This window comes from Varanus komodoensis, unplaced genomic scaffold (genome assembly GCF_004798865.1).
Source record: "Varanus komodoensis strain SLA01 unplaced genomic scaffold, ASM479886v1 scaffold10, whole genome shotgun sequence".
Taxonomy (NCBI): Eukaryota; Metazoa; Chordata; class Lepidosauria; order Squamata; family Varanidae; genus Varanus; species Varanus komodoensis.
Window position 1 is genome coordinate 22,635,145 of NW_025335269.1, and position 23,387 is coordinate 22,658,531.

The 23,387-nt window shown below is 41.5% G+C and overlaps 1 protein-coding gene across 2 annotated transcripts in view; it reads left to right on the plus strand.

The window, feature by feature from the left end:
- The first annotated feature begins 6,275 nt into the window (after positions 1-6,275).
- ZNRF2 (zinc and ring finger 2) overlaps positions 6,276-23,387 on the plus strand; it is a 61,145-nt gene continuing 44,033 nt past the window's right edge. For both annotated transcript variants that reach the window (XM_044417065.1, XM_044417072.1), the window contains exon 1: positions 6,276-7,193. In XM_044417065.1, the coding sequence (XP_044273000.1) occupies positions 6,713-7,193 (481 nt within the window). In that variant the 5' untranslated portion in view covers positions 6,276-6,712. The remainder of the gene's footprint in view (positions 7,194-23,387) is intronic.

Here is a 23,387-nt window from a genome sequence, read left to right on the forward strand (position 1 = left end):
TACATTTTGACTCATTTTGCAAAGGTGTCCTATAATATACTGCAGTTAGAAGCTTCTGAATCAATTTATGTTCATTTGAACACTTCCACTATGTTCTCTGTACTGCATCACAATGTTAACTGCATCTACTTCTAGGAAGACAGTTATACCATGTGATCCTTGGTCATAAGAGCAATTTTATTCATTCATTCATTCATTCGGTTTTACACCGAGGCTCTCTGTTGGCAGAATTAGCATAACTATACTAGCAAGTTTCAGAAGTGTGGCTTTGTCACTTTTCAGGGAACAGCAGTTAGTGATGATAAAATGAAAAACTCTTCTCTGGATTTTGATCTATTATTATATTTCTAAGGTTACAATTTCCTAATAATGAACTGTTAGAAAAATGGATATATCATATGTAAAATTGTACAGGCTGTTGTGGTCAAAAAGACACAGCAATCTACAGCTCTTAATGTAATGGTTACAAAAGAACTTGTCAGCTGCAGAGAGTTGAACAATTGACTAAACATATGCTTAAAAACTCTTGGAAGGGGAGACTCTTTTGTATTCAGTAACAGGAGTAAAATAACATTTGGCAATAATGTTTTGTTGGTTTTAACAAGTGATCATGCTACTATAGCTTTCTTTTCTGTTCTTCCATTTAATTCCCCCACTTCTATTTTTTGTATGGTTTTCTAAACTGGAATCTACACTGTACTTGAACTAATATCCACTCTGACCATTTCTTTTAACTGTCATTTAATTGAGTCATTCATATAGGGGCAGAGCAATCCTGTACTCACATTATGTTGAGACTAGAGATATGTTGCCACTGTAAGAGCAGGATGGTTGCTGTACTCTGTGGAAAACACATACTGGTAGAAAATGCTAAAACACCATAAAAATGACAGACTTACCTGCAATGTCCCTAGAAACACTACCACAGCCTACCAGATTAGAACTGTGCTGCATATGATGTCCACATGTAGGGTGAACCAAATAATTCACAATGGCAGCATGCCCTCAGTATCACCAAACATATGGTACTCAAAGTCATGCAAAAATGATGGCACACTTCACTGGCCCCGGTTGCATGGCCCAGCTACTGCCAGTCCTCAAGCATCCCTAGAGGCAGGACTTTACATCCCTTTATGCCACTCCCAACTATCATCTTAGGAGCGCAACACACATAAAGTAGAGGAAGGGGAAGCACACTGCACAGTACTCACATAGCTCCTTGGGCAGGATTCAGACAGGGAGGAAACAAACCTTTTGAGATCTTTCTACCAAGAGGGCAAGATTCTTTTGCCAAGCAACCAAGGCAAGGGGCCAGGACACACAAGACTAACAGCCACCCACACACAGAGCAGCAGCCTTCACTAGCTTCGTGCTGGGAAGCAAAAAATGATGTTTAAGTACTCCCAGGAGGAAGAGGCAGATAAGATCTTATTCACCTTTCATATGTCTGGTCAAAATAAGGCAGGACCAAAGCAGAGGTAACTTCCAGAACTCAAATCCATATTGCAAGGTCCACCAAGGAGTTCCTTAACCAATCAGCCACAGCAACAGATACCTATCAGATCATCATGGGATATTTTTCATCCTTTCTAGCCTCAACCTCAATACCCAGAGATGGGAAGATTAGCCCTGATCTGATGAATACCTTACTTTTCACATACAGAAGGTCCCTGGTTTCAATCCAAGAGACAACCACACACTGTGAAAGGGAAGGGTCCCACATCTGAGCCAATCAGGGAGAGTGCTACATAGACAAATAGCCAGTTCCTGTATGTGCCAGCAAGCCCTTCTGGCCTATGGCTTTCCCTGAAATCCCAGGAAATACCCCACCCTATGTTACCTGCTGGACCAATTTGTTAGGAAGCATCCTGGTAGGTCAAATGCCCCCCCGCCCCCCGCTCACCATCTTGATTGAATGCCTAATACAGCACCACACATTCCATTTGTACCCAAGAGGAACCATGAGGGAGCATAGGAGGCAGGTCCTATCACACACCATACCCACCTCCACATTCCCATTTGAGGTCAGCAGAGTTAAAGGAACTTATGGTCTGGGCTAAGTGTGCCCCTTCCCTTATGCTGTCCATCTCCTGCCCATAAGTTTCCCTGTGCTGGTGGACAGGCTACTCTGCTGGAATATTCCACTAGCCTATCTGGGATGATCCACTGTCATACCTGTCATGAGGGATTCATGTTCTGCCAACATAGAATGGCCTCTGCTGAATCTTGTACCCCAGGGATTCAGATGCTCAGCCTCAGCAGTCAAAGCCACTCCCTGGGGTTCCTCGGAAGGGTATATTCCCTTTCCCTTGGCTATATCCTTTTTCTCCTAAGCCGTGATCATTTGGCAGTGCCCTGGCTTCTGTGCAGTTTTTTTCCTATTCCCAAGTGAAATGCCCTTTCTAAGGCTCAATTACTGGCAGTAAGAACTTGAAGCTTCAATGCTTGGTATTTCTGGTATTTTGCCCCCACTCTTGTGCCCTGTCCACCAGTGGAATTTAACTGCTGAGTTTTTTCTGAAATGAAATTCTGCTCTCAGGTGGAAAGAAGTTCACACCCCTGTGGAATTATGCACGTAAAGATTAGCTATATTTCTCTTTTCCCTGTGACATTATATATTCTATAATAATTTCTCTTAAAACAGCATAGTCCTACTCTGAGTGTCTTGGATGGATTTTTGGTTCACTCTGATGATTCAAGATAAAGAATTATATTCTTTTAACTGTTATTTTGACAGAAAATAATTGCCTTCTTCCACAGGAAATGAGCATCAGAGCAGGAAAAAAGATTTGTCAAGAACTGCTAATTTGACAAGCCCTGAATATAAACTGAAAGAAAAACAAAGAGAGGAAAATGGGCATGTTTTTCTACATACGACTATTTAGCTTAAGGATGGGGAAGCTGTGGCTGTCTGGATATTGTTAGACTCTTAACTTCCATCAGCTCCAGCCAGCATGGCCAGTGGGCCAAGATTATAGGAGCTGATATACTTTAAATATTTTATAAGAACTAGCATTATTGTGACTTAATAAAATAGCTACAGTGGTGACAAAGCAATAGTCTGGCTCACAACTCCTTGGCCTGTTACTTCTTCCAAGAGGATAAGCATGTGCCTACAGGAAAGAAATTTGGCTGTGGACAGGCATTCCAGTTTGCTGTTGCAGATGGCGATCTCAAAGGAGCACTAGCAGGACTATTAGTACCCCATCCATGAATTGGAAACCCAAATCAGAGACACTACTAAGAACCCTGTGAATGACGCAACTGTTTTCCCGTTTTTGTGTCAGGATATACTTTGAGAAAAACAGTTGGAGCAGAAACTGTTTTTGCTGTACAAACATATCTATCTAGATATACTCAATTATTTTATCTCAGAGAACTCAAGGAAAGTTCTTAATGCACTTAAATGACATGGAAGAACCATGAAAGAGGCCCACATGATTCCTCTGAAAACCAGACTCATGCAAAATAGGTCCCCTCCTCCATCAATGCTGATGTTTCCATTTCAGGAAATGCAATTTAGATTTGCAGTGCAGCTTGCTAATATTGAAGTGCATCCTTTAATTTTTAATTAACTTATGCAGTAACTTCCACCATGACTCAAACAGACATTATCAAGCTGAAAAACTGAAATGGCATACTCACTCCAGCATAACTTTGCAGATTATTTATTTGCCATGCTTTTGATAAGTCTCATTCAATGACAAATTCACTTTAATAGTATAGTATACAAAGCTGGCAGCAAAGGTAGCTTTAAAGGAAATTAAAATAATGTCTACAATTTTGATATCCCAGAGAACAAAATACATTCTAAATCACAAGTAGTGCTAGCCTGTGACTTCAATTTTACTCTTACACAGAAAAAAATATTCCTGCTCAACTCTGTGCTATGTTGTTATTTACCGTATCACTGATATACAGGTAAATTCTGTGTTCAGGAGCTTGTCTTTCATTTAATCTTAGACTGGTTTAGGTAATTTGGAGTGGTACTACTCCTTAATTTCTCATCTACTTAAAAAAAAATGCGATAGGTTGGCAAATAAGGTTACTTTTGTACTAAGTTTATTTGAACATTGTGTATAAATACAACAATTAGGTAACAGAAATGTATCCCCTCTAACAGCTCTTGGACCAACACAGCTTATTATGGCCATATTGAAAAGTACTGAAATGTAAATGTAAACAAGTTTTACTGTGGCTGTTATTCCTCCTTCCAACCAGTACTCTTAAAGAGTATTGTTCAGGTCTTTAGCTGTACTTGGGATCTTTCAGGACTATCGTATGAGGTAAGTCACTCTTATTCATTCAATGAGAAATAGAAGCTAAGAAAGAGCAACTTGCCCAAGTCGACAACGATTTGAATAGTTTTTCCAAATCTAAGTTTAACTTCTCACTGAACCACACTGGCTGCTCAAGCAGAGCTACATTACACATTAATTTTTAAGGTGTACATCTTGTAGCATGATGTGTATATATGACAGCTATCTTCAGTGGATCACAGAATGCATATTGCCCACTACTTATACACACTATGTCTGTAGGATTGGCTCAAATTGGTTATGGTTTACAAACAATAGAAAAAGGGTCATATATTTCCCCATGACAGGTTCCAGGGCACCCAAAGGAAATCATATGGACTTTCCAGTGTTTGTTTCTGGTCTCATAACAATTGACACAATTAGTCCAGGAGGAGGCAGTCAAAGAACTGCTTCATTTAGGGCTCTGTTTACTATTTTCAACTATTGTATTGTATTGTATTGTATTATGTGGTTTTAATTGCTGTGAACTGCCCAGAAAGCTTTGACTGTTGGACAGTACAGACATGTAATACATAAATAAATGTTCAGATGGAACAATTCTTAATGGCTTTCATTTGATAAAGTTGCATTTATGATCTATGTTTCTTAGGTTTTAGAGTAATCTGAAAGATCTGCATGTTTTGTGTGTAGGCATGACTCACCATAGCTGATTCCCATAAACTGATTTTAGACATACACACGTCTTTGATCACGTGGAAACTGTTTTTTGTTTCCAGAACCAACAGTATCTCTACTCTTTGGGGACCATGCTTTGCAATGTTTGGAGAGGGATTTCCAACCTGGCTTGAACTCTGGCACATTTTTATTTCAGAAATGTAGCAATGTTTGCATATTATACATGGCAGGTGTAATCTGCAGTGCTACATATTTATCTCAGCCTTCATCTAAAAGTTCTACCTCATAAAGCAGTTTTGGCCAAGGGACAGACATTGACTTTCCCAAGGTCACTCTGCAAGTTTATGATTTGGAAGGGGTTTAACTCCAGCACACTAACTACTACCCCAGTCTCTCTCTCTCTCTTATTTGTGCACAGGGGCTGTACTACATACTGAAAAGATCTTGGAATCAGCCCCACGGGAAAAAAGGACCCCCATGTTCATACGCTAATTTAATAAGATCTAACTCTCTTTCTCTGTGTGTGTCTTGTCTCCCACAAATGTAAAAGAGGATGTATAGGCAGGGGGAGAAGATACCTCAGGTAGAAAGAATTATAAAGGGGGCAGCAGAAGGAGAAGCAAATGCTGGCAAAAAATACCCCAAATCCAGGAGCATCAGATGCAGCGGATTATCAGGGACCCTGTGCGTTTCTTTCAGCATGTGCCCATGGATAGCAGGGCGGTGGGACAAGCGGCCTCCCAGAGATCCGCAGCTCCAGCCCTGGACCCCTCCCACGTCGCCTCCGCTCGCCTGTCTTTAATGACCAGCGCTGGTTAACCTGGCCTTTTTTAAAAGAGTTGCCACCTTTCTCCTCCTTGGAGAAGCAAAAACATGACGGGCGAAGTGTTTATTCACGACCACAGTCCGGTGGCGGGAAAGCTTCGCCTGTTGAATTTCGGCCTGACCGAGAGCTGTGAAAGGGGCATGAGGCGTGTCGGGCGCAGGAGAGAGCGTGAAAGAAAATGGGCGAGACGGGTCTGCCTGCCCAGTTCCTCGTCCAAACCGCTTGCTAAGCCGCGTTAGTTTCCCCCTCAGAAAGAGAAGCGGGGGGAGTATTACCTACGAAGCTGAGCAGAGAGAGGAGGCGGAGGCAGTTCCAACTGTCTGTTAACCTCCTCCCTCCATTATGGCGACACGGCGGTAGACAGAAAGCGAGCGCGAGGGGAGCGGCGGACGGCGCAGAGGTGCCGCCCCCTCGCCTCACACTTGAGCGAGCGCGGGGGAACCGGGCCCGGGCGAGTACGCGGCCTCGCGGGCGGGTGGCCGCCGCCATCGCCGCGACTTTGCTTCGGTCGGCCTGGACGGGGGCACCGGGACAAGGATGGCGGAAACGGCGGGGCTGAGCCCTCGGGCAAAGGCTGCTGCAGAGGCAGTAGCAGCCGCCGCCGCAGCCCCAACAGCAGCGCCTTCCCCGGCAGCGGCGCCCGCCGCCGGAGCTTGCCCCGTCGCTGCTTCTGTCGTCGTTTCGAGGGTCTCGCCGCGGGGGAGGCTGCACCGCCGCAGCCCCAGGGCCGCCAGCTGAACCGCAGCTGCCTGCCTGCCTCGGCTCGGCTCGGCTCGGCTCGCTCGGGACTCGTACTGGAAGGACCAGCGGGCGTTTCGCGCTCCCCTACTCCGCCCCACCGGCGGGTCGCACTGAGGGTAGCGGCGGAGTCTCAGAGGAACCACACTAGCAGCAGCAGGAGGAAGGAGGAGGAGGAAAAAGAGGCGGCGGCGGCGGCGGCGAAGAAAGGACCATGGGTGCCAAGCAGAGCGGCCCGGCCGCCGCCAATGGCCGAACGCGGGCTTATTCTGGCGGGGACTTGCCTTCCAGCAGTAGCGGCGGCGGCGGCACTAACGGGTCCGGCGGGCGGCCCATCGGTGGAGGAGCGGGAAGGTACACGCACCTGGCTCCGGGAGTGCACCACGCGGCCCCCGGCGGCTCGGCGAGTGGGGGGGCGGCAGCGGCTCCCCCCGTGGCAGCGCCCAGGAGCAGGTCCCTGGGCGGACCGGCCGCCTCCGGGACTCGGGCTGCGCATTCTGCCTTCAACATCCCCAACAGCAGCGGCCTCTATGGCTCCCAGGACTCGGTCAACAGCACCCCCGAGGACAGGGGACGGGCTGCGGCTGGGGGAGGCAGCGGTGGCGGCGGCGCAGGAGGACACTCGGGGGGCAGCGGCGGACCCCGACTCGTAATCGGCTCGCTGCCCGCCCACCTCTCCCCTCACCTGTTCGGAGGTAAAGGACTTCGCCACAGGAAAGCGTGTGTTGTTTTTGTATGTGGGGAGCCTGGAGAGCGAGCACGTGCTGTGAGAGAGCAGCGGGCGGGTAACTTACAAAGCGAAGGCTGGGAGAAGAAAGAATGGGGCGATTACTTTCTAGATCTCCAAATGTCGGGGGAAATGCTTCCTTAGCATGGATGATCAGGGGTAGGAGGACCGTCATGCACATTTTAAAAAATCTTGTCACTTGCTTTCCCTTAAAAAAATCCCTCTGAATGTGTTCCTACTCAGAGAAGTTAGAACTCCATTTTGACAGGTAATAATAACATTTTCTATCCAGCGGGTCTCGCTACCCACACGTTGTAACTGAACTCAAGCGGGGCTGGCTTTCTGGCTGGTATGGCTTGGTCTGTAGCCGTCAGTTCAGCTCCATGCACAGTCTACTTAGAAATAAGTTCTGACGAATGCAGTCGGTCAAGCTGCTCTTGCAAGAGTGTTTAGGATTGCAGTTCGAGATCAATGAAACTTACTTCTTAATAGACAGAAATTTTTGACAGTATTCTGTGGCTGACAACTGTAAAAAATATACTTAGCAGTTTTATACTGATGTTGTATAATGATTAGTTAAAGCTTTTGTGTTGAGGATAGTTTTCTTCAGTAATGGCTGGATGTTTCACCTGCATCTTGGTTACTGATGTCAAAGGAATACGGAAACTGAATTCTCACCTTGCCCTGCACTTAGGACTCGGTTCCAAGGGTGAGAGATGTTGGTTTTCTTTTTCACAAGATTTGCTTCTTATTCTGAATCTTCTGGAAAGAATGACTCCCTCTCCCAAAAAAAATTCTTTCTTCCATATTCAGAATACTTGACTTTGTTTCTTACGCAGGCAAGTTTCCTCTTATTTTGCTAGTTATGTGTCCAAAATACCCTTAGAACAGGAACTGAAATTTTTCAACACCACAGTTAGTATCATTTGGCCTACAATGTCAATAGCTGTTGTTGTGGTTCTGTAAATTCTTTGCCAGCTACTTATATAATTAGGACTTAATTGGATAATGTATTTGTGCAGCATGCAGTGTATTTAAATCTGACCACCATCTCTATTTAGGTGCTGGTTTAAGGAAAATAAGAGCTTGTCACTAATTTTAGGTTAATAAACTGTCAACTCTGAGGGTATTTTAGTTATTACAACTATAAGTTATCTATTACAAAGTTTTTCTCTCTCTAGACAGAAACATTCTGATGAGAGTAGTTGGAATAGCAAATTATCTAGATAGAAATAGTCGTGTAGTATAAATTTGATAAAATGTACAGTACTGAAAATGAAGAGAAATTGAGCATAGGAGAAATTGAACCATCTGTTCAGTTTTATAGCCAAACCTTATTAGATTTACTTAGAGGTAAGTATGACAGTGTTCAATGGGGCTTAATTCCCAACAAGTGTACATGGAATTTCATCTGTAATGAAATACTGGCTGTTAATGTGCATTTGGCAGCTTGAGCTACAAATATGCGACTAGGAATGGGCCAAATAGGTTTGCCTTTGTGAAGAGGATTTTCTGTTGTTGCTATATGCCATCAAGTCAACTCCAACTTATGATGACCCTATGAATGAAAGCCCTCCAGAATACCCTGTCCATCACAGCTCCATTCAGATCTTCCAAGTTCAAGGCTGTGGCTTCCTTTCTGGATTCAGTCCAGCTCATTTTCGGACTTATTTTTCATCATCATCTGGCTTGGCCTTTCCCTAACATGATTGCTAGCCATTTTCTAGCCATTTCTAATAGTTTCATTTAGTCTTTGATGAGTGACATGTGACTAGTAGAGCTTTTGTTCTTAATGGTTGCTTGCCTGTTGAGATCTTTGAAACTATATCTGAGTGAGAAGTCTGAAGCTCTGAGTGAAAAGTCTGGCAGTAGTCTTCTGTAAGAAATCTATAAGGTGCTTGTTTGATCTTTTGGCCAATATGATATAACACATTGCTTTCAAAATTATGGATGCTCTGGGATGAGTGGTAGTAGATGCACCTGGTTGGATCAATGTTACAGCTGTGTTCTAGGAACTACTCGAAATCATTCTTCTTGGTCAGTGCAGTGTAGAAGATACAGAGTGGTGGATTGGGGACTCAAGATACTCAGGTTCTAGTCCCTGATTGGCTATGGAGTGCACTTGGTGACTTCTGTGCAGTCACTGGCCAAAAGATGTAATAAATGCCAAAAGATCAAAGAACTCGAACCTAACTTGCTGGGTTGTTCTTAGAGTAAAGCAAAGAGGGAAAGAGCTATGTAAGCTACCTTGGGTTTTTTGGGGAGAAAAAGGTGGGACATACATCTAAACATAACACAAAAAGTTTATAAACTAAAGCACAGTAGAATATGCTCATTGTACAGAGCAATGTTCCTGGTGTAGACACTGAATAATAGTGATGGGTCAAGAATGATCAGTCACTATGCTGGTTAGGTATCTAGTATCTGCAACCATCACATTATGTATTTATCTGTTTGTTGCATTTGTATGCCACCCCATGGCCCAAGGGCTCTCTGAGTGGCTCACAAGAAACAACAGTGTAACTTAGGTATAATAAATAAAACAATGCCATCTAAAAGCCACATAAAAGCCAACTAATATAAAATGTGAAAACAGAAAGATTATAACAATATAAGCAAAAATCAAACCAGCAGTGAAAACCAGATATAAACATGATTCTAAAACAGGTACTAAATGAAAAGGTCTTTACTTGGTGGCAAAAACAGAGTAATGAGGGTGCTAGTTGCACTTCTTTCAGAAGAAAGTTCCAAAGATGAGCTGCAATAACAGGGGTGGTCTTTTTTTTCTAGCCAATTCCGCCCTCAGTTTACTGGGCGGAGTTCATGAAGGAGGACCTCCTTTGAAGATCTGAGTGGTCTGTTAGGGAGAGCCAGTGTGGTGTAGTGGTTAAGAGCATGGGACTGGGACTCAGGCGATCTGTGTTCTAGTCCCTGCTCAGCCATGGAGCCAACTGGGTGACTTTGGGCCAGTCACACACTCTCAGCCCAAACTACCTCACAGGGTTGTTGTTGTGGGGATAAGATGGAGGAGGAGAATGATGTAAGCTTGAGCCCTTTGTAGGAAAAAGGCAGGATATACATTGAAAAAAACAAAAAATATATGGAGACAGGCATTCCTTTAGATATCCCAGTTCCAAGACGTTTAAGGCTTTATATGTTAGCATAAGCACTTTGAATTGGGCTTGGACAGTAACAGGCAGCCAATGCTGTTGGCGGAGTACCAGCATGATATGTTCTGTAGGACCAGTCCTTGTTAATAATTGCACTGCTCTGTTTTGAATTAGTTGAAGGGACCAGACAGTCTTCAAAGTCAGTCCCATGTAGAGCACATTGCAGTAATCCAGGTGAGAGGTTAACAGTGCATGGATAACTCTAGCAAGGCTCCACTCATCCAAGTAGGAATGTAGCTGGAAAATCAGCTTAAGTCAATTGAGGCTGCCCCTGGCCACTGAGGCCACCTGGGAAACAAGTTGCAGCTCATGCTCCAAGAATACCCCCAAGCTATGAACTTTATCCTTTAGGGGGAATGCAACCGGGTACAGGATACGTTGACATTTTCCCAGTTGGATGAACAGACTGTCCACCAACAGAACCTCTGTCTTGTCTGGATTGAGTTCTAGCCTTTATAGAGTGGCATAGGGAGCATTGAACACTACTAGTTTATCTGTGTACAGTCATGGCAGCATTGAGAAATTTAAGCATTTGGCAGACAAAGCCAAAATTGTATGCAGACTCTTATATACAGAAGTTTTAACTGAGCTCTTCTAAGTTAAAAAAGTACAATAGATCTAAATGTTTGTCTTATTATAATTAAATAATACATATGTTTTTATAGCCTTTGTGTGATGGTTCTATGAAGGACCCAAATGTGAACAACATTTTAGAATGAAGGGTTTTATTCCAGTTAGTCATTATGAACTACTTTGTAACTTGAGAATTGGTCCCTGCAGCCCTATTTGCATGTGATGACAACCTAAAGTACTAGTTGAATATATGGTAAATCATATGTTGTTGTTACATGCAAACTCTACGCTATGGTTTAGCTATGGGTTGTTAACCATATATGAGATGTCACCACTGCAAAAGCTCCATTCTTTATCTGCCTGTCCTTGGAACATACCTTAAGGCTTCAGGTTGGGTTAAAATGAATTAGTGTCAAAAGTTTTCAGGATCTTTGTTTTTTCCTAACATTTGAACGATATAAGAATAAGAAAAATTAAATACAGTAGAATGTAATTAATACCAGTAATATATATATATATATATTTATTAAAACATTTTTATGCCGCCCCATTCACCGAAGCCTCAGGGCGGCTTACAACAATAAATTAAAAGTAATTATAATAAATTACAATAAATATAAACATTAAATTAAAAATACAAAAATACAATATAAAATAAGCCGCCCTGGCCAGATAAAATCTAGTATTACTAACAGTTAAAATGCCGCTTAAATAAAAAGGTCTTCGCCTGGTGCCGAAAAACAAATAACGACGGCACCAGGCGAACCTCTCTGGGGAGCGCATTCCATAACTTAGGCACCACTGCAGAGAAAGCCCTCCTCCGAGTACCCACCCTCCTAATTTCTTTCATGGAGGGTTCCTGGAGAAGGGCCTCTCCTTCTCCAATATAAGACAAAATACTTGTGGTATATTGGAATAAAAACTACATGGGGTATTGGTTTAGCTTTGTTTATGAAATAAAAGTTGGGAATCGTAGTCAGCACATCTGGAGGACAGCAGGTTAAAGATGACTGCACCAATTAATGTTAGCAATCCAAATAGCTGCACAGTATGGTGAAACAACTTAGCTATTTCAAAAGAATTCAGCATTCTTTCTCTGACCTTGATGAGGCACCTTAAGTTTTATTCTACTTATTAGTTCTATTTCACTCTGAGATGCATATGCATTTCAGTGTGTTTATATATGCTGTCATGGTTTTGCGAAGGATAATCACCTGCAAAGCATTAATTGCAACTTTGATAGAGCCAAGCTTGCCTAGTATTGTTACTAATGAGCTTATGAAATGGAAAATTTTCTGTGGAAAAATAAAGCAATAGAAAAGTGTCCAACCTACATCATTGGCAACAGTTGCACCTGCCAAACAGCTGGTCAGTGGTTGAGGGATTTTCTTTAGAAATCATTAGGTAGGAATGACTATAGTTATATAGTTACATTTATTCTTTTAGAAAACCTGGACCATACATCGATAGAAGACATTTGTGGTCTGGTGAATGATTAGAGCCTACTGCTTGATAGGATTCTTGCAAATAATGCTTGTCTGAGGACTGTACCGAGAGACTCCTTTTACAGAAGATCCCTCAGTCTATTTTTTAGGGAATCCCTTTCCACCACAGCTCACCTCTTCCATCAGGGCTTCCTGACAGAATCACCCATTGCTAGGCTGCAGCACAAATGGCTCCCATTTTGCATATCCAGGCTACTGCATGTGGATTGTTGAGTCCTGCAAACACAGTGAGCATGGGGTTACACAAGAGTTAACAAACCTTGCAAAAAACTTGAAACAGACCATTGTTTAATCCTGATGACCATTCTTGCTGGGTCCACAGGCTACAACCTCTGAACATGTATTGGATATCACAGTGGTGACCATGGGCACCACTACTCATGATGGGTTAAATAATCTTTGACAAACCATCTTGTGTTGCATGTTCCAGGTTTTGCACAGTATTTTCAGTGAACTGGAGAAGCTTTTTGAGAAGGAAGGGATAGGGAAGTGCACTTCTGTCAGCATAGTTGGATCAGCAGACATCTGGATTCAGCAGTTTCTTATATTTTCAAGGGATCGTGCTTGCTCAGGATGCTTAAAACATCAGTTGTGCTTTAAATGTTAAGTGATCCTGATTGTCTTCTTGCTTTATACACTTTGAAATAATCAAGACTGAAGTGAACCCACCTACACCTGTCATACAGGTTTATCTTGAGTGGAAACACTAGCTGTATCTGCTTAAAATGCATTTCAAAATATGCAGCAGGAGCACAGAGCTACAAATATAAACAATCAATAATATGATACAAATGTGTAGAACAGATTATATTCAGACCCATCTGTTAGCTTCAGATGCAGGTTCTACTGATTCTGTCCATCTTCCCTCTGCAACACACACATTCCTTGCTTCTGCCTCCCAAATAGTTCACAGGACTTGGTATTAACAGCAGAATACTTTTAATATGCCATAAGTTTTATGCAATAGAATAAGACCTAGCTATCTTGTAGCTTTTATTCTGTGGGACCAATCTGATAATAACAGTTCATACTTTCCCTATATTGAAAAATAACCAGACTTTTCCTTTAGTATTTGGGTTTCTCTAAATGGTGTTATACACCACAATCCTATGTAGAGTAGACTTGCTTGTACCTCTGTAGTGGGGTGGTTGAACATGCAGCCCACAGGCCGCATGTTGCTCCCAAGGCCTTGTTCCATGGCCCTCTTGCTGCTTGGAGCCCCTCTGTTTCCCCTCAGTCCAGATCCAGGCAATGGCACAGGCATGATTTTAGCAGGCTTTCCCAAGACTGCTGTCCGATCCTGCTGACTGTGGGTTCAGCTGGCTGCCTTGTGAGAGCTTGCCCCTCGTCAGCAGGAGTGGGCAGGGTATGCTGGAGAGACTTTGTCAGCTCAAGTGCAAGAAGTTCAGCACACCAATTTCAAGAAGGATGGAGGGGCGGGGGGTCACATGGGAGGGTTTCTGGATGAGAGATACAAGGAAAAAAGGGATGGGCCACCCCAGAGGGAGTAGTCATTGTGCTTGGGCTGTGGTTTTATCCCTCTTTAAATGGCTAATTAAATAGATTGTGTATATTAAATAAATATTTAAATATATTGCTAACATTTTAATTTGCAATATGGAAATATAATTCATTGTGTGGCCCATTGTGTGGCCCCTGGGTTCTGTGTCAGAGTCCTCCTACAGCCTTCGAGGTAGGAGAAGTTGGACCACCCTTTTCTATAGGATAGCTGACCTCAGTTTTTTCAGTTTTAAAACAGAAATGATCTGTATAATTCAAAACTTAGGCTTTTAAATTGTCCTGTAAATATTCTGTGTCATTCCCTATATGACTTTACATTGCACTGTTGTGTTCTAGATGTAATCACAACAATTTATTACAGCACTTGCTTAGTACACATGATATTGCAGTATTTCATACTGCAGCTGGTAGTGAGTAAGCTGGAGGACTGTTTTTTAACTAGCTCAAGCTTGCCTAGGTGTGGTTCTGAGCAGTTGCCTTGTATGTTGTGAACCTCCTTTTGATAAATCTGATCCAGGGAATTGAAGGAAACTTTAAGGTATCAAAGAAAAGATAGCAGATATCCAAAACTTAATGGACAGTGTTCTCACTAAAACACGAGAACTTTTTAGCACCTTTCTTCTGGTAACAGCTACTTGAGAGGGTTTGTCATTGGAAGAAAATAGCAAAATAGCACCCCTTTTTATGGTTGCTGTAATAGGGAAATAATTAATTCAATTGAATTCAGCAGAGAGTGTATGATGTCTTCACCCTTCTTCCTGCATTGATAAAGGACCAGCATGATATAATTTCTAGACAAGTGTCCAGACTACAAACCAGGTTTGAATCTCTACTCAGCAATGAAGGTTACTGAATGATTGGCTGGGTTGTTGTGTTGCGCAAATCCAGATGTTCGAATAAACCACACTTTGCTAACTGCATACAACCTACAGTTCACAACCCGACAACAATTATTTTTATTATTATTTATTACACTTCTATACATTGTAAAGCTGAAGCTTTCTGGGTGGCTCACAACAGGATAAAAAACACAATAAAGTATAGTAGATAAAACAATATTTTAAAGTTAATTAAAATAGCATTAAATACATTAAAGTCCATTGAAAAGATCCAGCCAAGAAGAATGGAAAATTTACTTCATGGATTATTTATGGTTAACGAATCATGGTTTTTAAGGACAGCTGTGGACAATAATCCACAGTACAGTTATAGTCCATATTTAGCCTTGAGTGTGGTTTGTCATGTTGTATGAATCTAGCCACTGACTGGGCTCACACAATGGTAGGAGAAGAAGCCATAGGGGCTTGTGTGATGTTCATAAGCTACCTCATTTCCATACTTACTGATCTCATACATGGGTTATCTGAACATGGTAAAGTGGTTCTCAAACCGCCCCAGAACCTATAATTTGTTTTAGGATTCTAGGATGGTTTGGAAAGTCTACTTACCACCCAACCCACTGATTTTGTGAAGCTAGTCAGTGTGGGCAAGTTATTGTCCTGGTTCACACATGACACCAATCCATGGTTTGTTGCCCAGTCAGGGTCAGTCTGGCAGACAACTGAACAAGCTACGATTAGTTTTCTCAATTCTTGGGTTACTTACTTTCCTTCTCCTTCACCTGCCCTTCCCTGTATCCCAAATGTCTTTTCTGCCTTGTAGTACAGTCTTGTAGAGCAGCTGGTTTATTAATCACTGAACAACCCATCGTTCTAAGTTCATATATAACGACAACCCATGATTTAAACAATCTAGAGTTCACATCCCAATAACAAATCATGGGACTGAGTTCACATGATAGAGCAGATCATGGGTTAACTCACAGCTGTTGTGAGAATAAAGTAGGGGAGGCCAAAAATTTGATCTCCCTGCAGGAAATAAATATCATTTTTAAAAAATTAATATTCAAGTTGTTTTTTTCTTGTACTAAAATTGAGTTTTAATGTAATACATTGGCAGTGCGACTATAGAAATAACTCCAGTTGGCTCTTGTCATCATGTTAGCTGTCTTGGCTGCCATCCTAAGTGTCTTTATGTTAAGAGATGTTAGCTGTCAGCTGCATTGGATTGCGGGTGCCAAGGCAAGTGTAATAGTGGTTGTGTTCACACAGCATGACAACCCATCCTATGAATAAGTTACACTGTGTGGGTTGTTTAAGGAGGAAGCTCTGGCGTGCTGGACAATCTATATTTTCCAGCCCAGAAAACAAAACAAAACAAACTGCTTGGCCCTGTCAAAAACCCTGTCTTAAAACAAACTAACTGCTCCCATAAATAGGATGGGCTAGACTTTTCCACTTTCCCAAGCACCTGGAGGCTCAGAAACAGGTGGAAGAAAATGAAAACAATAAGGTACAACCTTAAAACCTAGAAGATCTTGCTGTGTAAATGTTGCTTGCTCTCCATTTTACAAGCAAAGGTGTTTTTCATTTCACTGGGACATTTTTACTATATGTTTTACCTGTTTTAAATTTAATACTCCTTTGATTTTATGATATTTATATTGTATTTTATTGTTCTGTTTTTATGCATTATTCTAAACTGCTTCAGCTGGTATAGATGTGAAACACACACACATAAATAAGATCTGTTTGCAGCTTTGCTCTGCTCTTGACAACTGACAGCTACAAGCAGAGTAACATATTTAAAGCTTGGCTTTGTCAACATCCATACATGCTGTCTGCTTTGACAGCAGGAACTCGCCAGGACATTGACCAGGCAAAGCTTTGCAGATTGGGTGACTGGAGCTGCATATTTGCATATCTCCAAACTCCATTTTTTAAGAAATGCATATTTCTGGTTCCACAAAAACATGGCAGACCAGTACCAACTACTCTAATGTGCTGCTTGGGCACTTTGGCAGGGTTTTCACTCTGGAATATGTGAAAAGCTATCTCCAAAAAGAAGGGAAAACAAGCCACAAATACTGTAAAAGGGATGGTGACTGGAGTGAGGGAAAGTGAGCCAGTGACACATTCTTTAAAGTGTGACTTGGGGGTGACTTTCAGTGGCAGTGATTTAGGCAATGGGCTTTTTCCCCTCTCAATGATGTCTTGCTTGCTAAAAGCAGCAAGGGGTTTTTGCCACTCTTGCTGAGCAGCTCACTTGTCACCTCTTTGGTCATACAATGGGACTAGTTGCCCAAGTTTGGAAAATACGACAATCCCTTTTGGTTCCAACAACCTTCTAAAATAAGCCATGGGTTGTCTGGGTTGGCTAATTACAAGGTAGCTTTCCATGATGTGTGAAGTATCCAGTGAGTTCAAATTCCCTATTCTCCTCTTCAACAGGAGAAAATGGATTTGAAAAACTAAAATTCCAGGAGGGAGGTGATCAACAGATAGGATGATAGGAGGGAGCTTTACCTGAATAGTTCAAGTGACTATAGGTAGTTGTATTCTGCAACATTGTACCTGTGGTGTCTTTTCAATGACATGAGCTTTTGCTTCTTTTTACTTTCCTTCTGTGATTGATGTAGTTTTCTGGAGATGAGAAGGTTCAAGAATTGGAATTGTATTATACTGAAAAAACACAGTGGCTCTATTGACATGACATGGGTGCAGGCCATTGTGTTGTGTGAACCCAGCTGTGCTAATAAATATATTTTGGTAACCAGTAACAACCAAAAAAGAGAATTCATGATTTGTTGGGTTATGGACTTTGGGATCTTCATGGTTAACAGAGTGTGATTTCTTAGTATGGCTGGTGTTCATACAATACAAACATGGTTTGACAGCACCTCACAATCAAGCCATAGTCAGCTCTGAAGGCTGTTGCTTTTTGGGTGTGACACGTTTGATAGTTTAACTTTATTTACAGCTTTTTATGCCACCCAATAATTTAAATTATCTGGGCAGTTTACAAGATGGAGGTTACAACTAAAATATAAGAACATAAAACATACCATGAGGACTAAAGCACATTCAAACAGTCACATAAAAACAAAGTAAAACCAGCCACAGGTCAAAAGTTCAAAAGCATGAGCACATTTAAAATACCAGATAAAATTCATGTATTGGGTATGGGATTATTTCAGATAACTCTGTGATTCTAATATGACCTTGCTGTAACAAATTCCAAGTCAATAACTTTGAGATAAAAATTCCTGAACTCTGTTATACTTGGTGTCAGCACACTTAGAAATAAGTGATTTTGAGCCTGTGTAATCAAAATTAAATGTGGACCCAGGCACACATCCAGAGAGAGAGGGAGCATGGTGTGTCTGCAGTAAACAAGAGGACCACAGTGGGCAAAAACCAGTTGGACCTCCTGGTGTAAGTAGGAGAACAAACCATTTAAAGAAGCTGCTGAAGCTCTAGATATTTATTGGAGGTGTGTTTTTCTAACCATTTCTTCCGGGCTATTTATGAATATAAATGTCCCTCATCTGCTAGTAGTCCCTTATGGTGCCTCTGCTCCATTGAAAGCAGTTTTGTGGGTGAGGGATGGCATTAGACTAGAGAAAGGCATGGGAAAAGAGTTAAATTCTCTCCAGTGCTATTTCTTTGTCAAAATCAACCAAGCAGAAGCTGCTTTGAAGGTGGCTGTGTTTTAGGTCAGAAGATTCAACCATGATGTTCCCATGGAACATCTGTTTTGGTCAGCAGAGAAAAGACCTAAAGAAGTAGCTTTAGGAAACTGCCGAAGTGAATGCCCTTTGTTTCTCCTGTACTGCCTCTGTCTAAAGTGTTCCAACATATGTCTGCTTTCACCATTTTGGCTTCCCTTAAGTAAAAGTTTATTTTACTTTCCGTAATATACAGCAATTTTCTATGAACTCCTGAGTTCTTCTGTTGCATAAGGTATGACTTCTTATCCTCATCTGTGAAATAATAAAAGCCTGAAACTGTTGACATGTCTATAGGCATCCTCTTTCTTCTGGCTGAGAAAGAGCCTTATGCTGAATTCTGAGCATAGAATGCAAAGTGAATGCATACACAATTTGAGCTTATTGTGCATTGCAGAGGTAAAAAAATGTTTATATTTCTCCTTCAAATGATTACACCAGTATAGAGATACTTTGCTTTCTCTTTGCCTGTATAGTGGAGACTAACTCTTGAATATTGTAATATTGGTTCACAAAAAAATTTCCCTCAAATTTTCTAAAACTGAAATAATGGCTCACAAAGGCAAGGTTGCTAAGTATGCTCTTCAGTTACACCAAAGAAGTAGAAGAAGTGAAATTACATTCCTATAACTAGATAAGCAGATATATGAGAAATTCAACAAGATAAACCACACTTTGTAGAAAGGAAAGAGATGATGCCTTAATTTTTAAGCGGATTTCTCAGTGTTTAATTCGTTTACCAAAGTAATGCTAATAGGAGACTGAATTTGCAGTTTAATGGCACCTTCATTACTTTCCTGTATTCCTTGTATGTATCTATATTTTTTACCTTTAAAAATAAATGAAATCTCAATGTTTTTATGGAGTAGAGAAATATGAGAAATACAAGGACTACAGTATTGGAGGATAAAATAATTGCTCCATTCTGATTTCTGGAATTCTTAATTATGTCAATCTTTTTGTTTCATTTATTTTGTTATTGTGTAACACACAGTGGAAAACTACACCACTGATGTTCTTTCAAATTGTATTAAAATAAAAATAACATAATTATCACAAGAAAAGTGTACTTCATAAGAGAGATTTAGCATGATTTAAATTTTATTCTGAAGTGTTTGGAGCATTGGCTTTTGTTTTGAACATAAGCCCAACATCCTGTCTCTTCCCTGATTCATTATCTCCTTACAAAAGAAAATTTGTAAACAATTCCTGTAGCCACATAGTGCTGGCATGAGAACAATTTTATCTGTTCTGCAGTCTTAAAGTTTAAGTTTCTGTGGCCTCTTAGCACTCATAAGACTTCTTCTAACATGGATAATTGTTGTAATTTAGAAGCTTTCATATAGTTACCTGACATTTTTGCCATTTACTTATGTGAAAGCAAAGAATCTGAAGACAAGCTAAAGTAAACCTGACTGAGGTAGTGTTGCTGAAACCAGTATTTCTAGAAAAGAGTGGAAATATGCCACAAAATAGTTGTGTGAGAGAGAGAGAGAAAGAAAGGGTGTGAGAGCTTTGATCTTGGGCTCCCCTTGGATAGAAACTGTTGCACCATATCTGAGTGTTTCATCTCTCCTGTCATCTTAGAAACATCTCCTTGGGATTGGTTCTTTTTCCCCCTATTTGCAGCCCAGATACTCTCTAAGGCCTATTAATTACCCATTGTTCTGAATAAATGGTCAGAGCTTTTGGCAAGGGGCCTTGGCCCCTTCTTGGAGGCAAACCTTAACATAGTGGGGTTGATAGGTGGTGGGACTGATAGTGTCAGAGAAGTCAAGAACAATTCCACCAGGAAACTAAACTCTCATTAGTCTGGTCTCCTAGCAGGGTCACCCAAGCTAGACAGTGCGGAAAGCTGACGGGAAAAATAAAAGATGCATTTGAAACATAGTGCTGGTGCTGGTAGAGAGCTTTGCAAACACCCTGGACATACAAAAAGACGAACAAATGATTTTCACATCAAATCAAGCCAGAACTTTCTCTAGAAGCAAAAATGATGAAAGTGAACCTGTTGTACTTTGGACATATTAGAAGGCAAGACACATCAGAGATGCAATCTAGGGGAAGTTGCTTTTGCTGCTGCTATCATCCCTACATTATCCATACTGGAAAACAAAGGAAATTATGCTTCCTAGGTTTTTTCCACCATGAGTTGTAGCAAGATAAGAGTACTCTTTGGAGACAAAAAGTAAAGAATCAGTATTGACCCCTTACTGGCAGCAGTGTGGCTTGCTGTTGATCTATAGTCAGAGAGAAGCTCATTTTAGTACCCAGTTTCCAGCCAGTCAAATCCACCAGATTTTGACTCTCCAACCAGATTCTTCACATACTCCTAAACTGTACTGTGATTATTTCAAACAAAAATAGCAGTACTCATGGAACCTCATATACACCATTGCTGTACCTGTACCTGTGGAGAATTAGTTTCTGGAACAAGATTTACTTTCTGAGGCCTCTGTTTAGACATCTCTCTCACAGGAACTCACCATTTTTTGCAGATTATTGTATGTTATGAAATTCCAGCAAAGGTTAATATGTTTGGAACCAATATTTTGTCTTGCCAGCACAGGATTATTTTCAAGAGATTACTGGATATTTTTAATTGATTATATGCCCTGGTTAACATTTAGTGGGTTCAATTCCTTTAGATAGTCTGGAGGATCATTTGGAAAATTGTAACAGGAAAGCGCACACATCCTTATATTACGGCTTATCCTGATTCATACTGCACTGTGAAAAATGGTACTAGTACTATCTATCCCAGCTTCAAATCACGATTGCAATTTTTCAGAAATGTCTTAAAACAGCCTTGCAATGTCTACAAATCACTAGTCCACTGTCTGCAGATAACTATATTAGGTTTGTACTTCTTGTTTGTTTGTTTTTGCTTTTTTCTTCTTCTTTTGGCTGAAAAGGATCCAGCTTCTTCACCAGCAGGCAGACTCTTAATACTGTTCAGCTATGTTGAGTTCTCTTTTCAGAGTGTGTCTCATCCTTGTAAATCAGAATTTATAATCGAAGACATATGTAAGAGATAGAGGATGACAGTTTAAATAAGTAGCGAGGGATGCTTTGTATTTAGTTCATTGTCAACTAAACCCTTTTTGGGCCCTGCTCCCTCTACTCCTAATTTCCCCTTACTTCTTTCCATGCCTATGGTTAACCCCTGTTTGGTAAATAACTGAACAGGGTTAAGTTGTATGCTTAATCCATGGATCTAGAAATGAGAGGTGACCATTTGACTTGTCAAACATTAATTTTGTAAGAATGTTACAGTTCAATCTTATCTTTGTGTTAGTGATAGTTGGATGAGGACAGGATTGCTGGAATAATCCTATACTAGCCGTTATGCTAGTGTAGTCGTTTTCACAATACAGCATTGATGATATGCTGGTGAAACTTTAAATTGGTGTAGATGCTTTGATAGCACACCCATGTCAGTGTAAGGAGAAAAACTGAGTAAAGATTGGGGTGTGGTGGTGAATTGGATGAGTAGCCAGCTTAGTCTGAATCTAGAATATGCTCTCATTTTGGTCCTATATTATCTGTTGGTATAAAGCTAAGCCTATAAAAAGTACAGGTATTCCCATTGGGTTGTGCCCAAGAAACCCTCCCTGTTACAGCACAGGATTCTGGCAACCAAGTAGTCCAATAAAACATAGTGCTAGAATTATACAAGCCCCATCAACAAACTTTGCTATATATTCTTGTTGGATGGCTGGAGACTACATGACTTCATGTCTAGTGATCTAGGAACACAAGTCACAACATTAGTGAAAGTGCACTCCACATGAGGCAGGAAGGGCACATGAATAATAGCCCTTTGTAATCTGAGTCCTGAAATAAAGTTCTATTGGAAACTTTAATTCTGCTGATATGGTTAGGGCTGCAAGGTCAAATCACCCCACATGTGTAAGCAAGAGAACCCTGAAAGAGGGGGAGAGAGTAGAGTATCTTAAGCACACTTGACATCAAGCTTTACAGAACACTTGAAACATTCACAGTCCCTTAATAAGTAATAATAGTTACTTAATTTTCAGCAGGATTTGTATACAGTTTGTATAAAGTGAGGGGCAATTTCTCAAATTCAGAAGAACTTCCACTGTACACTTTAGAAGGCAACAGGGAACATGGACATCTTTGTTAGTCAACAGCATACGCTGCCCAAATGCTTGAAGTGGCAGTGGAACAAACAGTAAAAGGAGATTGTATTTCAGTGCATATCCTTATACAGTGGTACCTTGCCTCACAAACTTAATTCGTTCCAGGTCTCTGGTCGTGACCCAAATTGATCATGAGCCAAGTTAAATTTCCCCATAAGATTCAGTGTAAATAAGGTGAATCCGTTCTGAAACTATTTTTTTAATCAGAAAAATGTAAAGCAAAGTGACAAAGAACAACAGAGATCGCGGCCATCTCGCCCCCGCCCCCCCATGAGCGCAGCCATCTCCCTACCCCCCATCACAAGCGCAATTGCGCCCATCATCCCTGCATGTGCCTGTCATCCCAGCGCGCTGGGGAGGGGGAGACAGGTGTGATCGTGGGTGTGCTGGGAGGAAGAGATGGGTGCAAATGTGGGCGTGGTCGGGGGGAGACGGGCGCGTTCGTGCTGGGCGGGGAGATGGCTGAGATCGTGGTTGCACTCCTGCAGGAAAGAGGGGCGCAATCATGGGTGCGCACATGCAAGAAGGACGGGAACGATCTTGGCCATCTCCCCCTCTGGCCCCCAGCACAATTGCGGACATCTCCCAACTCGAGTGGGGGGGAGATGGGCGTGATCGTGGTCACCACCCAATTCGGAGTTCACAACCTGAGTCAATTTTTTT